Genomic DNA, 17521 nt, shown 5'->3' with positions numbered 1-17521 from the left:
AAAAATTCATGCATAATCATTTACAAATATAAAAATATGACATGCCTACTCGGCTGATGGTCTGAACTTTCCAGTAAATGAGAATAGATTGAAATGGATTGAAATGGATTCAGATTTTCAGAAATACGCATTCGCGAACGTTAAAATAAATCCTTTACAATTCGAATGTATTTTTATTCATTTATAGGAATTACATTTCTATGCCTTTTTCAATTCAAAATTCTGAGTAGGAAACGTAAAAATTTTTCAAACCGATTTAATCCAGTTGGATTGAAAAAATTGCATTGCTTATTCAGAATTTTTAATTCAATTAAATCCAATTGAATCTTTTTTAATCCATTCTCATTTACTGGATTGAACAGAACACGATGTATGCTTCTACGGTTATCACACTCCTGGTTTGAAAGAAGTGTAACGATAAGTTTTATATAGAAATATTAAAAATGACTGGGATTATCTCTTTTGTTTGACGCGATAATTTATCAACGTCGACAATGGAAGTGTTCCAGTAGGAGACATCGATATAGAAATTATTCTGTTTCCATTCGTTTTCACTGAAAGAGTTAAGAATATCTTTAGTATCGATATATATGCTTTTGCCGCAAAGCTCTTTATGCAAGGTCAAATCTATTCTAGAACGAATTTTCGTCATGCTTCGCAAATCGAAGCCATAGAGTTCCTCAAGATAAGAGTTTGGATACGATTAGACTCTTGCTGCATATGTTTCAAGCAATCTATAAAGGAATTTATTATATCTTTCATCGATTTATTTATTTTCGGTAAAAAATTTTTCATGCATGAATATATATAAATATACATAAACATGCACAAATATTCATAAACATATATAATTATATATGAAATACATGTTCATACTTATTTCTCTTTCTTTTGTAAAATTACTTTTTAGTAATAGAAATAATAATAGTAATGTGAAAACAAAAAATAATTAAAGGGATAATTTTTGCATAGTTTATTTTAGAAAAAAAATAAGTTTGGAAAAATGTAAAAAAAATTGCTCGTACATAATTATGCATAATTTTATATAGAATTGTACGTAAATAATTTTTTTACAGTTCTTCAAACTTAACTTTTTCTAAAATAAATAGTAACTTGATTTTTTCTAAAACAAATGTGAAAATTACTTTTTTAATTATTTTTTAATGTTTTCACATTACTATTATTATTTCTATTACACAAAAAAGTAATTTTACAAAAAAAAGGATATACGAACATGTATGGACATATTTCATATATAATCATACATGTTTATGAATATTTGTGTTATATATGTTTATACATATTTATACATATTCATGATAAATTTTTTACCGCTATAATAATTTATTTATACGTATTACTAATAAATTATATGGATATTATGCTATTTCTTTTAATTAATATAAACCTTTCGGGCAAAAATCGATCTATTTCATTCTTTATTTTTAGACTACGCAAATTATTACGATGAAATTTATTTTCAAGTATTAGGTCATTTAAAAAGTATCCGCGGTTTTTTGTTCAATTTTTTAATGAAAAAACCGCGGATACTTTTTAAATGACCCAATATTATCGCTATCTGAGCTTAATTAGTTAACTAGTTGCGCTAGTTTAAATAATTATATAAATAATATAAACAAGTTTTAAGAAATTAATTTTTTTTATGAACATATTGAGACGTATCAACTATATATATGTTGCATAAATCTTGCATAGGTCTTTTAGACATCTTTTAGATATAAAACATCTAAAAGACGTCTTTTAGATACCTTATGCAACATAAATGTCTGAATAATTACGTTAGAATCGCAATATGAGGATAACTTTTGAACAGACCTGGCAATATTGTTTGAATCGAGTTTTAGTATCTAGAAGATTATTAAGAATGTACATCTAAAAGCAATACAAAAATATAAAAATTTCATCGATTATTTTATTATATTATTACAACTGAATATTGCGTAAAATTTGAGCAGGATTTTCTTATTGGTTTAAAAATTAATTTTTTTTTGTTTTGTTTTTTTATATAAGATGTTTAATACTTAATTGCATGAATTAACGAGGAAATAATATTATAAAAAAAGAATTAAATAAAATTTTATACATATATTAATAAAGCAATAATAAATGTTTGTGCAAAAGTTTATTTGGATTCATGCACTTATACTCGTTTAAAAATTGTTGATCTAAAACTACAGCAAAAATATTGTTATTTTGTTGCATAAAACTATTACAATGTATAAGTCGAATTATTTTCTTTTTTTTGCAGTTGATATCAAGATGTATTCACAACGAATTAATATATTATTAAAATTTTTTAAATTTATTAGCTTGTTTTGACTGATTCTTTTAACGATATCGTATAGCCAAAAATATCCTTAAACTCGATTTAATTTATTCTTTATCTTTTTTTAGTTCTTGGAATTAAAAGAAAATAAAAGTAAATTAAACTAAAATTAATTTGCATTGATAGAATTAGGCCTATAAGAATTCGATCGCCATCGATCAATAAAACGTTCGAATGAAAGATTACTAAAAAAATTTTCATGAATATGTATAAATACGTATAAACATACATACACGCATAAATATGTTTATACATATGTTATACATATGTATATTTATACATATTCATGCATGAAAAATTTTTTACCGGAAATCTTCAAATTTAGAAGAAAATCCCCAATCTGGCGATAGTGGACTCGAAGGTTTTTGAAAAGCGCACCGTTATTATCTAGAAAATGGCGGATGGTGGTGTCCAAACTAACAAAGGACTCTACGAGGCCGACGGATGAAAACTGCAGGGGATCGTGTCAAGTTACGTGTCGCGTCGGGGACGTCGGGGTTAACCAATGAGAATAATAAGCATGCACAGTGCATTCCGACTTGTTCGACACTTGCGACTTTGTTCAGCACTACTGAATTACTCAGGTAGTCGATGAACGGCCTTTGGTTGGAGTGCATGTTATTTTATTCCGGGTTTGTTTTCGGGTCGTCGTTGTCGAATAGTCACGCGTGTTTAACGGACCGGGATACGTTATGGGATCCTGATAGTACACGTGAATACTCTCGTCCGAAGACAGCAAGTGGTTCTTAACTGCAAGGTAAGTTCTCTTGCGAATATGAGAAATCAGGTCTACTGTATCTCCATCGCGCGGCTCGAATTCCGGATTATGTAAAGGCGGGCGCGTGCACATCTTTCGATAATATATCTTTTTCGTAAAAGAAGAGACCGAAATGAAGGAGAAACCGGAATGCTAAAAAGTCGCATGAATGACGTATCGAATGATAATCCTTTGACCTTTTCGTGAGATGCAATACGTCAACTGATAATATTATCTCTTTGCTTCCTTGTTAGTATTAAATTCAGAAATATCTCTTCATTTTTATTTCGCATACATATAATAAATTTTATTTGTGTAAATGTGTACATCCAATATACGTATACTGTATATATATGATAGTCTGATTTAATATGCAAATATATCGATATTATTCATATGTGTATTTCATATTTGTATATACAAAGTGTTCAGTAAGTTTTGACAAAGTGCTTGTGTGTAAATAGAACGGACTAAATTGAATCGAAAAGTCCTCTATCACACTTTTTACAATTTTCGCAACAGTTAACAATTAAGATATTAATTTATTAATTACTAAAAATTGCTGAATATTAATTTTCAATAATTTTTTATTCAAATTTTTTACTATTAACTTTACCGAAGAATAACGAGAGACAAAAATTGTTTATCTTTTTCTCTTAAAATTCTGAGAATTTTTTCAGAATTTTTTAATATCATATTTTCTCATGTCATTAATAAAAATGGTTGCCAATATAAGAAAATGCAGTATTAAAAAGTTGAAAAAATTCTGAAAAAACTCTTGGAGTTCTATGAGAAGAAAATAAACAATTTTTGTCTCTTGCAGTTTTTCTGTAAAGTTAATAATATTTGAGAAAAAAAATTATTGAAGATCAATATTCGGCAATTTTTAATAATTAATATCTTATTAATTATTGCGAAAATTGTAAAATGGTAGAGAACTTTTCGACTCAGTTTAATCCGCTCTATCTACATAAAAGCGTTTGGCAAAAAATTTCGGAACCTTATATATGTATATGTACATATATGAATAATACGAGTATGAATAATATTATGTATAAATATTATACACATAAATATGAGAACAATATATTAGTAATATATTATATACATATTATATATATAATATTAGATATATATTGATATATATATTGTGTTACATTATATTACCCAGCAACACACAAAGAGAGTTAAAAAAAAATTTAAATAACATTGAGTCGTATTCTCGTTTGACCTTGATCGGTCTGGTCTAATGACTTAGGACGCTCGTATGGAACACAAAAGATTCGAATTCAAGTCCCGGCCAAGGTAATATTTTTCGCAATAAATTTATTTAAGTTATTAAAGTTTATATAAATTTATTAAAGTTTTTCAGCACATTAACATCCTTCTAATATGATACCAGATTGAACATCAAAATTTGCTTGTCAATTTAATTTAATTTGTGATATTATTCCTTGTTAGTATTAAATTCAGAAATATCTCTTCATTTTTATTTCGCATAAATATTAGGTGTTGGAATTAATTCGTAGCGTTTTTTAATGAAAGAATGTTATTTATTTCACATGAGCATTAAAAAATACATTAATGAAAGTACTTTCCATCACTTGTAAAACGCTACGAATTAATTCCAACGCCTAATATAATAAATTTTATTTGTGTAAATGTGTACATATATTTGTGATAGTAATTTAATTGCGTTTGTAAGTCCGTAAAAAATTCGGTGCACAATTTGAATAGCTACAAAATATGGTACATATGTATGTATGTATATAGTATACGTATAATTTACTTTTGAATTATTTAAGCATGAAGAGATCTAGCTTCGATCGTTATATTTGAATATGCTTAGTATTTAATTCAGTCGTATGTCATTATTTCTGAGTTCATTTTCAGATGCAAAAGAATTTTTCTGTAAAGTTCTAAAAACAATTCTTTTTGCAGCTGAAAAAGACCTAAAATTGATGACATACGACTGAATTAATTTTTTTGAAATTCTCTTTTAACTTTGTACTATCATACATGTTGTATAAATATATTTAATATTAATAAGTCACAAAAAAGTACGAAAAAATTAATTTTCAAGATGATACATTAAGAATAAAAGCACGATTTAAATTTACAAGACAACAGGTGAATCGTTTGAATTTATATATTGTGACCTTTTATAAAGTCTTGATGCTTCCATGTTGTATTTATTAATTTGATATGTACAAATATATTTATCTGTTCGATGATTTCTTAATATCTCTTAGTCTTTATTCTATTCTGCGCTTTACTTTGTCTTTTTATTGTTATTTTATTAACAATGTAAGTTTTTAATTAATTTTATATTTGACTATGACAGTTTCATAGCGAAATTCATATCTCAGTTTAATATTCGATTTATGATTTATGTATTTTTCCGAAATACGCTAAAGACTTTTGATGACATTGCGTCTGGACATTAGACTTACATTGTTTTCTATGTTACACAACGTTCTGTATGTATTCATTTTAACAATTCTACTAACCTTATTGTAAGTTTAAGTAAGCGGAGTAATTGTTTTGTTAATTTATCAATGAAAAGTTAACGGAAAAGGACCCAAATTAAATCCAAGCATCCTTCTGTATTTTTATTTTATTAATATATTTTATTTTATTTCATTAATAATTTTATACACGATTATTGTCGGCTTGCACAGGCTTTCGCAGGTGCGAATTTTGAAACACCCTGTATATATATGCATATACTGTGTATTCGATGTAGAATTGATCGAGAGACAATAGAAATCTCATATAAATATATTCGCACTTAATTAATATAAAAACAATTATATGATTAAACATTACAAAAATATCATATGCGATATGCGACTATTCATTAATATATCGACGTCGATTCGATCAATAGAGAATATATATGTTAATTTTTTATAATTAATTATAATATTATATTTTTTAATTATTATATTATATTAATATATATGTGTTAGAATTATCAATGTATATTCATTAATATTCAATAGTTATTTATCATTATAAAAATTTTACGAATGCAAGAGTGAAAAAATAACAGAGAGAATAAATATTTTTCCTTGAAAGTGAAATCTGTAAATAGTATAAATGATTCAATTTTTTCCTCGATTTGATTTGCGTAAGAATATTCATCCGGTTTAAGAAGCTGCGAAATTTGCAAGACACATTTACTTACTTTCAGGATTTTTAACTGCTATGGAGCTCACTTTTGCCGAATATCGCAAAATTAAATCGAATCGCCGAATTTTTAAGTCTGCACGATTTGGCACGTGTTCTAAAACAAGGAATTCTCGAAGATGTTGCTCGAAAAGAGACATATCCTTGAAGATAAAGATCGTCCCATCTCGATGCTTTTCATTGTGTTTTTCCATGACGATGGATTGTACTTTTATTACTGTTCTACAATAGGATCGCAAACTATAACCGTAAGAAATTAATCAATGGTTGCGTTCAACAGAGAAAGCAGCTCTACAACTGATGTCAAATTCTTCAATTGACCCTTGCTTTTAATTCCTTACATAGATTTAAATGTATAAACCAATTATATTGAAGAATTTTATAACAGTTAGATATCTATTGTCTCTGCTGAACGCAGCCAATCATAGTCGATTATTTTTTTTGTATTCAACTGTGGTTGGTCAATTTTTTACGGCTTACGACTTGCGATCTTATTGTAGAACAGGCAATAGGACAGACAAAATTTGTCGCAAACAAAATTTCTGTGACAATAACCGTAAGATGTATCACAAGAATCAACCAATCAGAGAAAAGAATTTTTGACAATTCTAGACTGTGATTGGCTAATTTTTAGGATACATCTCGAGATTACTGTTACAGAGAGTGTGTGCAGCTCTTATCAGTGACTACATTCCGCAGTATCACGTGTATGATATATCTCGTGTTACCGCATGAATCGCGAGAATCTCAGTGAGTCAGCGACTTTGTCATTAGCAACGTCCCGGTTAGTCACGGACTTGAACGAAGTTACAATGCCGAATGATAGAGCCGTTTCATCGTTAAAGCGAAAAAAGAATACGCGCATATATGTGCGTAGCAACAAAGTCCCGAAATTATTTGCTTTTCAAAGATACAAGCGAGCAATTTGGTTCCATTACGATGACACTTTATACATATACATATATCGAGATAGTGTAAGGTATTGAATTGGAGACAACTAAATTAAAATTTAACTTTAAATGCAAAATGCCACTATGGACTGAAGATGTTGAACTATTATATATTAGGTGTTGGAATTAATTCGTAGCGTTTTACAAGTGATGGGAAGTACTTTCATTAATGTATTTTTTAATGCTCATGTGAAATAAATAACATTCTTTCATTAAAAAACGCTACGAATTAATTCCAACACCTAATATATTCATATAAATGAATTATTTTCAGAAATGATAATTGCGTGCCGATATAGTCGTACAGAGGTATAAACGATTCTTTTTCGAATGCTGTTGGTCCCATTTCGATATCTTTTAAAATGGTCGACTTCCCCTCTTGGCGCATTTCCGAAGTTTTGTATCCCAAATCGCTGTATCTCCAAACTCTTTGAGGTACAAACGAAAGTAAGAGAGGTACAAACGAGTATAAACGATTCTCTTTCGAATGGCATAAATGAAATTAAAAAATCTTAAAGTTGCGCGCTGGTCATTTTTTATTTTTTACTTTTTGTTTAACTGTTTGAGATACAAACGAAATAATAATCGGTATAAACAAGTAAAGGATGTTTTTTTAAGAACTTGAAATTGTAAAAAATAAAACAAAAAATTAAATTAAACAGCCGCGGTGGCCATATGCCCGAAATCATTTTCAAATGTTAATGCCATGCATTGGTCTTTCGACTAAAAAAAATTTTTTGATTATAATTTAATTTTTGTGTTAGTTTTTACAATTTTAAGTTCTATCGGGCTTAAAAAAATCTATCGGGCTTAAAAAAACACCCTGTACAAACGAAGTACAAACACCCTATTAATTTTTATTTTTGATAAAGTTGGGCATCAGATTCACATTGGTAAAATGAGGATCAATTATTTTATCATTTCGACTCAGACGTTTATAAACCAAGGTCTCTGTCCACTTCTCTCATCCAATGTGGGTTTTCTACTGACCAATAGTGCATGTTGCGAAGATCTACTTGTCCATTATTTGTAAATGTAGCTTCGCCAGTAAATAAGATTTTAGCGACAAATATATCGTCTTCTTGTAGTCTTTGTAGTGGCCATTCACAGAATTGTACACGATTTTAAAAATCATTGCCATGTAACTCTTGAAGTGAGATATGGAAGGGATGAAATTTATTGGAATGGAGAATTCGCAGAACACTTCGTCGACTAATACCACTTTCACGTTCAAGCTGTCTCTATTGATATATGGATTTAATGCTACAGCGCATAAAATATTCGTTGAATTTCCGTCATATTTTCTTGATTCGTTTGCGTTTTTTATTATCCATACTTCTTGTTTCTTGAAAAGTTTGTACTATGTTTGAAAAAACAGAACGAGAAATGGATACGATTGGGAAATCTTTCAGCATACAAACGTACTGCTTCTTTCATAATTTGGCGATTCACCATAGCCGAAAATTATATCGACTTTTTTTCAAAGAGTGCCTTATAAATAATTTAATTTTATTATAAAAGAATGGATTTAGAATAATATTATTTTTAATTTTTATTGGTAGAAGAAATTAATAGATCAATTCTAAGCAGAATCGTAAGACTCGTAACTTGTTCTCGTAAAACTCGTAAGATCTTATATCAATATTCTCTAATTTTATCATAAGACGTAAGATTATTCGTAAATATTTACGATTTCTTGTAAATCTTATAGTTAGTGTAAAGCTTTGTAAAAATATCGTATAAAGGTATAAACACTTCAAAATTCTTATAAATCTTAAAATTTAAATACACATATATAATAAAGTATATAGAAAATTATAACTAAATTTTACAATACTTAAGACATCTTTTCAAGTTTTCATATATTTTACTGTTCCGATGACAATTACTTACATATAAGCATGGATTATAAGGGAAGCATTAATAATTAATTTTCCAAAAAGATATGTTGTAATATAACTTTATTACACATGGTTGAATTCGTAAATAAATAATCTTTAATTTGGAAAAAAAAATTTGAAAATTTTAGAAAATTATGGATGCTGGTGGTATTTTGTTAAACAAAAAATAAATAAATTTTTTTTATCTATAAACTTTAAAGTATTTTTTTGAAACCGTATAACTTTTGAAAAAATTTTTTTCTTTTATACTTCCGATATTCGTTGAAAGAAAAATAGCGTTTCATCCCTTAAACATGAGTTAGCGCACGTATAAAAAAACACGTCTCTTAGATTTTCAACAACATATCTCATGGAGAATCAAATCGATTCCGGACAGTTGTGAACCTTCTCTTGTTAGAAAATTTTCAACGATAGAGCTCAAATGTTGCCCGTTGGTCCAATCACTTTGTCATACTAACTTTGTCTAATATTAGGTCATTTAAAAAGTATCCGCGATTTTTTCATTCAAAAATTGAACAAAAAACCGTGGATACTTTTTAAATGACCCAATACTTTTCGATAAGGCTCATCGAGAACTACACAGAATTCTAATCAGAACTACTCTTAAAAAATTTTTCGGCATCGGACTTATTATTGTTCTCAATTGCTCGTCTATTTATTTTGTTAAATTCTTGATTGGTTTTATTATTATTTATAAGTACTATCGAGTACAATTTTACATTCTTACAAAAAGGAATAAATATATTATGTAATTTTTAAAAATCACAAATATACCCATTTTTAAAGATGTAAATTAATTTTAGTGTCGGTTATGCTAAATGAACATGCTTAATAGAAATTTTTGTTATATTTAAATGACCGGTCAAGTTTTTCAGTTGGTTTTGCCGCCGAAGTTTGCGTGCTTTGTCAAGTGGCACCTAACGAGAGACTTTCAGGTAGAGTCCTTACACCAGAATCTGGCCACTCAAACAGCTTTGTAATAATATGACGTCTCATACATGTATGAAGATGCGTACAGGGAAACGCTTTAGCATTATTTGTGTCATTCTATTTTTTTTATGTTTAAAGAACGTTGTAAATAAAATGACAGAAGCAGCGCTAACAGTGTCTCCGCAAACGCACCCTCATCTTAATGATAGTAATAGCAGATAATAAATTAGTACTTTCGTTAACTCTTATCGGTTTCGCCATGTTATTACAAAATAATTGATTAGCTTGAAGACAAATAAGCGATAAGTGGCCAGAGTAAACAAGGAAAATTTACGCAATATTATAGAATTCGCAGAAATCGGGCTACGCAGATCCTTCGCGAAACGAATCAAGAGCGTCAATCTTGAGAGATCACTTGGTTGGACGAGTTTACGTAGTATTTAGTTCAGATATTACATTACCTTTGTATATTTTTGGAAAAGCGTCATTGACATTTTATATTTTCGAAAAAGTCTTCGATTGATTATAAGCTTGCAATTCGTTAAACAAGGATTATTTTATTTTTATGGACGGTTGATTTGGTTTTGAAATGTAAATACAGTATTATTGTACTACATACGATCTCTTGAAAAGTATCAGGTGACAAAGCGATTGGACCAATAATTTTCAAGATACGCGAGATATAAAAAATGATCAAAAAATTTTTTTAAGAGTTCCAGTAGTTCTAATTAGAGTTCTATGTAGTTCTCAATGAGCCCTATTGAAAAGTTATTAGGTGACAAAGCGATTGGACCAACGGTTTTCAAGATACGTGATATTTGAGCTCAATAATTAAAAATTTTCCAAGTCCGACGTCGAAAAATTTTTTAAGAGTGCCAGTAGTTCTGATTAGAGTTCTGTGTAGTTCTCGATGAGTTCTGTCGAAAAGTATTATGCGATTGGTTGACTACATAAAGATATTTCTGCAACCGATTTTTTAAATTTCGTTTTAAGTATACATCTCTTTTATTTTTGAATCTGTGTTGGTTTTATTTGCTGAGGACTCTTTTTTTGAAATTGTTAGAATGATAATTAACGTATCACAGAATTATTTTATAGAAAAATTTTTTCAAAAAAAAATTTTTTTTTTATAAATTTTCTTGTGTGTCAAAATTGTTTTTTATGTATCAGAAACTCTAGATATTCACAAAATAGAACTATTAAGCTGCTTAGAATTACTCGATCTCTTTCGCTGAGAAGTTAGCATCCCATTTTTCTTAAATTATTTAAAAATTGTTATTAAACGAATCTCGTATTAAGAAATACAACGAACTTTCGTTAAAAAGAAATAGGAATTCTAATCAGACCTATTCTGAAAATTGATTTTTTAAAAAATTTTTAATTTTTTTTTATTTTTCAAAATTTTGCATCAGGAACTCTAGGTATTCACGAAATAAAGCTATTGAGCCGTTCAGAATTCAATTTCGAATTTCGATAAGAAGTTAGCACCCCATTTTTTAAAAATTATTTTAAAATATTTATTAAGCGAAACTCTGGTTATTAATTATAGAGAACTTTTTGTCTCGACAAAAGGAAACGGGAATTCTAATCAAAACTGTGGAATTTCAATATTGGGATGCTAATTTCACAGACGCAAAAAAAGATTGGCTGCTGCAGCAAATTGGATGGTAAAATATGACATACAAGTAGCATTTTTAACTGGCTGCTGCAAACAATTAAAAATGCTATGCCATATTCAACCAGCTTTTTTTTCAGTATGCTCTTATGCGAGAATTTTATCGTTAATTATCACCCTGTATATTTGTATAGATTAATAAGATTAATTTTAATAAGATTAATATCTTGCCGCCATATTGACTGCGGTATTGACAGTGCCAGTGCATTGCAACCGCATGTGACAGCTCTATAAAGTTGACCAAATAAGCAGAATCAAATCGGACCGACCGGAATTTTTAGTACTCATTTTGTATTAAATTGTACCATCAATAATAATTTTGTACTACGTGCCATTTCGAAGAAAATCGTAACGCTGCTAGCTTAATATTAAGCTGGCAGGATCAATTAAAAAAATAAATAAATAAATAAAAATAATATCAGAAATCAATAGGATTGAATTTGTATTATTTTGTACCATCAAAAAAAATTGTATATGTGTCATGTACATGTGTCATTACCAAGAAAACAGCGCTTTTCAATTTTTGCGCACAAGCCCATGTAACCAACTTACGAGAGAAAGTTCACAACTGTCCGGAACCGATTTGATTCTCCACGAGATATGTTGTTAAACACGAAAATCTAAGTAAGTATTTTTTTATATGTGCGCTAACTTATGTTTAAGGGGTGAAACACCCCTTTAAAACGGTATTTTTCTTTCAAGACGAATATTCATCGGAAGTAAAAGATAGAAAACAATTTTTTAAACAAAAAATACGGTTTAAGAGTACTTTAAAGTTATAGATAAAAAAAATTTTGTTTATTTTTTTGTTTAACAAAAAAAATACTCTTACCACCCATAACTTTCTTAAATTTTCAAATTTTTTTTAACCAAATTAAAGATTATTTTTTTACAAATTCAACCATGTGTAATAAAATTATATTACAACATATCATTTTCGAGAATTAATTATTAATGTTTGTATGTATTTAGATTTTATAAATATATATTTTTAAGATATATATATATATATATATATATATATATATATATATATATATACATAATAACTGCTATTATTTCTTTGACATTTATGCTTAATTCTAAAATTGTAAGATATTCGTAACATATTCTCGTAAGATTTATAAAAATTTTGAAGTGTTTATACGATATTTTTACAAACAGCTTCTTACTATCCAAAAAAATATCGACACATATAAAATTAAAATACTGGTTATAAGTTCTTACGAATTTTATGAGAACAAGTTACGAGTTTAAATATTAAAATAATTTTATTCCAAATCCATTCTTTTATAATAAAATTATTGTATAAGATTGAATCTTTAAAAAATAAATTTTTAAAAAATTGTTGCATTTAAAAATACACTGAATTGTTAGAAAATATATATTTAATAACTATATTTAATATAATATATATATATATATATATTATATATATCAATATATATGTATATATATATATATAAAGTATATTTAAATTGTTAGAAAATCTCGCGTCTGAATCGTCAAAATCGTGAAAAGCACTCCGAACCCTTCGAGGTACAAACGAAAATAAAAGTGATACAAATAGGTACAGATTATTTTCTTTTAAATATCGTTGGTCTCATTTCGATATCTTTTAAATTGACTAAATTAATTACATGGGGATTGCGCAAAAATTGAAAAGCGCTGTTTTCTTGGAAATGACACATGATATACAATTTTTTTTTTGGCGATACAAAATAGTACAAATTCATCTTATTGATTTCTGATATTATTTTTATTTATTTATTTACAATTTAGTACAAAATGGATACTAAAAATTCCGGTAGGTCCGATTTGATTCTGCTTATTTGGTCCTGCCAACTTTATAGAGCTGCATGCAGCGGCAAGATGCTAATCCAGCTAGCAAGAGGAAAAATATCATGTGACGCAACTCTTTACTCTTTTTTTAGAATTCAAAAAAAAATAAAAAGTAAATAAGATTAAAATTAATCTATATTGGTAAAAACAAGCATTAAGGTTTGTTTCACCAATATTTTCGGCGATTAACTCGCAGCAGTATCAATCAGTTTACATCTTTTCCTCTTTCTTCCTCTTCTAAGACAACTTTATATTATCGCGAGTTAAATTCATTTAAGGAATTCAAAAAAATAATAAAGAGTAAATTCAATCGAGATTGAAACTTATCTTATCTTATTTACTATTTACTATTTGTGTGTGGAACTGAACTAGTTTAGGAACCAAAAAACAGGAAATAGACATGATTACTGCACTTACTTATGCACTTAAGAAACACTGCCGCAGATTGCATAAAGTAGCACAATTTATTTTTGCAGCAGAACTTCTTGCGCGATTCCTCTTTCCCCTTTGTACTTTTCCTTTTTATGTCGAAAAAAAAGAAAACATAAATATACATAGAATTTATTACAAACAGATTTTTTTATTATTGCATCGCACATTATCTAATCATTGAAGTTCCTGTAAGTGATTAGATAATGTGCGATGCAATAATAAAAAAATCTGTCAGAGAGAGGGAATATCTCCTGATTCTTCATGAATATATAATACTGAGTGATAGGCTATTGGTCCATTACGCATGTATTTTTACAGAAAAATCTTTTGGTTTGTTCCGTGCAAATTTAATTAATAGAAGATAATTGCAGAGTTGATTGACAGGTATTTAAAACGAACTTTGTGATACTATAAAAATATAATATTAATGAAAATAATTATTAGTCTTTATTTCTATTAGACATACAATTTAGAAATTCATCAGATATAATTAAACTGAGAAACGTTATTTTGCAACACATGAGTGTGAATATTCATTTCCGACATATTTTTATGTATTGAATATGAATTCATTGACAAAAGTTGACTTCTACGTCATAATTTTGAGAAAAATAATGTCATAAAATGTGATTCCTTTTTTGCGCCATTTTTTTACAAAATTTTATACCTTACCTTATAGCTAACTTTTGCCAACGGATTCGTGTTCAGCAGGATCTATTCACACTCGTGTAGCCAAAAATAGATCAAATTTTCTTCCAATGTTATTTATATAATAAAAATGATAAACATATTAAATCCTTACTTTAATCAGAGTGTAGTAACTATTTATATAATACATTATTATTCATATTAATAAAGGCGCAGTGTAATAGTAGTATAGTACAGACAGTTAGTAGACAGTAAACATGGTGAATCCAGCAGAGTATACTTATTTTAATGAAGTACAAAAACGCAGCGTATCAATAGCAATAAAAGAGTTTACCAAATACTTAAAAAATATGTCTGGAATATGTATGGATATCGGTTGTGGTCCCGGAGACATAACAAATAATTTGCTTTTACCATCTCTGGATTCAAATGCTGTAATAATTGGTAAGACGCAAATTATATAAATATAACAATGTAATGCGGTGTAAAAATTATTCTTTAATTCAATGATCTTGTAGGTACGGATATTAACGTGAACATGATTAAATATGCGACGGAAACGTATTACAATACACGTCTCAAATTCGAAGTATTGGATATTCAAACTAAAAACTTGCCAGAAAAATTTATTTTTAAGTTTAATCATATATTTTCATTTCATACTTTGCACTGGTGCAATGATATCAGGTAAACAAATTTTTAAATGGGTGTAAATTTATCTCTTTTAAAATTATAATTTTATAAAAAAAGAATTAAAACATAATTTATATTATATATACACACATTTATATATAATATAAATAAAAGTCCAAATTAATTGGAAAAGAAGAACTGTCAGATGAGTAAAAAATGGCACAACTACGATTGTAATGTGTTAATAAAATATCAAACTTATTAATTTCACGAAAATATTATAATAAACATTTCATAAATTAATAATATTTCTCTTCGTTACATAACAGAAAAGCATTTGAGAATATTTACCGCATGCTTCAATCTGGTGGAACTATCTTCATATTTTTTCCAGCATCTCATAATACGATATTTGAAGTGTTTAAGAATATTGCGCAAGATTCTCGTTTTGCGTCTTATTTACAGGTCAATATTTACTGGTCATATTTATTTGTATTTGTTTATAATTTTTTAATTAAAATATTATTTATTATTTTTTCACAGAATCCAAATAAATTACCGTTTTATAATTCAGTCGCATCTGATGAAGAGCTAAAAGATTTACTTGAAAGTGTCGGCTTTAACATTCAACATTGCAGTATTCAGGAGACAGATTGTTCCGAGATAAATGAGGATAGTTTTCTATGTTAGTTTACTTAAGTAATGTGTAAAAATTTTATTTTTATTTTTTATTTGTAAGATCATATTACAATTTTTTGTAAATTTTGTTATTTACACATTTTATTTATTTTAATTTATTACTTTATAATATTTTATAATAATATTTATTACAGTCTATTATTTACAATAATGTATTAATACACATTTATGTTAATTTTCCGATAGCTTCGATTATGTCCATTTCTAACTTTTTGGACATGATGTCTCCTAAAGAAAAAGAAGAATTCATAGTTGAATTTCGACATGAATACAAGAATTGCAAATTGTACGGCAATAATAAACATGATGATAAGAAAGCATCAATATTAGACACACACAAATTTTTGGTAGCTTATGCACAAAAAGGTGAATAATAATTAACAGTATATTACATTTTATATCACATTTCATATTACATTTATAAATATTTGTAATTTACAAAAATTAAATAAAAAATCTTTCATTGAAATCTTAAAAATGAGAAGACTTATTTGAGCCAGAACGCTGAATATTATATGCAAGTATAAACGCAGTAGGAGAATAATAATAATCAGGGGGAGAAAGAAATCCGGGACTGGGAGATATGTATTAGATAGATATTCTATAATGCCTTGCTTATTGAGACCAATGTTCTGTTTTTTAATATATATCATCTCAAACATCGCTTTCCTGGGAAGGAGATCATTGTGTTTTGATATGAAGGAGAGCCACATTTTTTATTAATATTTTTCCTACTGAAAGAGAAGATTGGCTGAATATAGCATGATATTTTTAATTGGTCGCAGCAAATTTTTTGTTACGTTTATAGCCTATTGAAATCCTATACTGATATTAGGGATGTATAAAAATTGGCTGGTACAATCAAAAATTGCTGCTGCAGTTGATTAAAAATGCTATGCCATATTTTACCATCTAATTTGCTGCAATAGTCAAACTTTTCTTTCAGTATACTGCGTTTATACTTGGTATGTAATCAATACTTGTTTTGATTTTTATTATTGTATTGACTTTTAAGGAGAAAGGTTAATAGATTTTAATAGTTTAATATTTAATTTTGGTATTTCAATTTGCTGATTGGAATCTGCGAAAATTGATTTATTGTTATGTTGAGTGTGTTGGACGTGAGAATGCAGGAGAAGCACATGTCTTGATTATTACTTACATCAATGAGAAGTTCAATTTTGTATAACTTTTTCCATTTCTTTTCCCTTATTACATTTTTAAATATTAGGTGTTGGAATTAATTCGTAGCGTTTTACAAGAGATGGCACAAGCAGTACACTATTTCGTTGTTACCTATAGTTCTGTATACATTGTAAACATCTATCATAGGACGTCATTTGCCGTACATAACCTTTCTTGAAATCATAAATAACAATACTGTATAATTCATTGAATATGTCAAAATTTGTGCCAGATAAAGTGTTTTTGCGGGGAGTTTTGCTTCATTACTTTAATATGAACAAAAGTGCAGCTGAAGCTCATCGTATTTTAGTGGATGTGTATAGTGAACAT

At 27.8% G+C, this 17521-nt stretch overlaps 2 protein-coding genes across 4 annotated transcripts in view; both read left to right on the top strand.

Annotated features, from left to right (window-relative positions):
• Positions 1-2962: 2962 nt before the first annotated feature.
• The window catches only part of LOC105153308 (putative multidrug resistance-associated protein lethal(2)03659), a 36635-nt gene continuing 22076 nt past the window's right edge, over positions 2963-17521 (top strand). For both annotated transcript variants that reach the window (XM_011068067.2, XM_087415374.1), the window contains exon 1: positions 2963-3104. The gene's annotated coding sequence lies outside the window, so the exon portion shown is untranslated. The remainder of the gene's footprint in view (positions 3105-17521) is intronic.
• Positions 3016-16484, top strand: LOC105153307 (juvenile hormone acid O-methyltransferase). Of its 2 annotated transcripts, XM_087415377.1 has the most exons (7): positions 3016-3104; positions 14345-14410; positions 14885-15118; positions 15193-15361; positions 15637-15772; positions 15851-15992; positions 16193-16484. In XM_087415377.1, the coding sequence occupies exons 3-7, from the start codon at positions 14932-14934 to the stop codon at positions 16378-16380; spliced, it is 822 nt and encodes a 273-aa protein (XP_087271503.1). In that variant the 5' UTR covers positions 3016-3104; positions 14345-14410; positions 14885-14931; the 3' UTR covers positions 16381-16484. The 2 variants fall into 2 exon arrangements, with proteins under 2 accessions (XP_087271503.1, XP_011066368.1); XM_011068066.2 differs by lacking the exon at positions 3016-3104 and having other exon boundaries at positions 14290-14410.

The sequence above is a fragment of the Acromyrmex echinatior genome, chromosome 17, assembly GCF_024713525.1.
Source record: "Acromyrmex echinatior isolate Ae372 chromosome 17, ASM2471352v2, whole genome shotgun sequence".
Taxonomy (NCBI): domain Eukaryota; kingdom Metazoa; phylum Arthropoda; class Insecta; order Hymenoptera; family Formicidae; genus Acromyrmex; species Acromyrmex echinatior.
Note: the sequence above shows the minus strand (reverse complement) of the source record. Positions and strands in the feature narration are given on the sequence as shown.

Bases quoted from the DNA above. Each gene is read 5' to 3' on its own strand.
- LOC105153307 (XM_087415377.1), top strand. From the start codon at position 14,932: ATGGTGAATCCAGCAGAGTATACTTATTTTAATGAAGTACAAAAACGC. The intron at 15,362-15,636 runs GTAAACAAATTT...GTTACATAACAG, and splicing joins CACTGGTGCAATGATATCAG to AAAAGCATTTGAGAATATTT. The intron at 15,993-16,192 runs GTTAGTTTACTT...ATTTTCCGATAG, and splicing joins AAATGAGGATAGTTTTCTAT to CTTCGATTATGTCCATTTCT.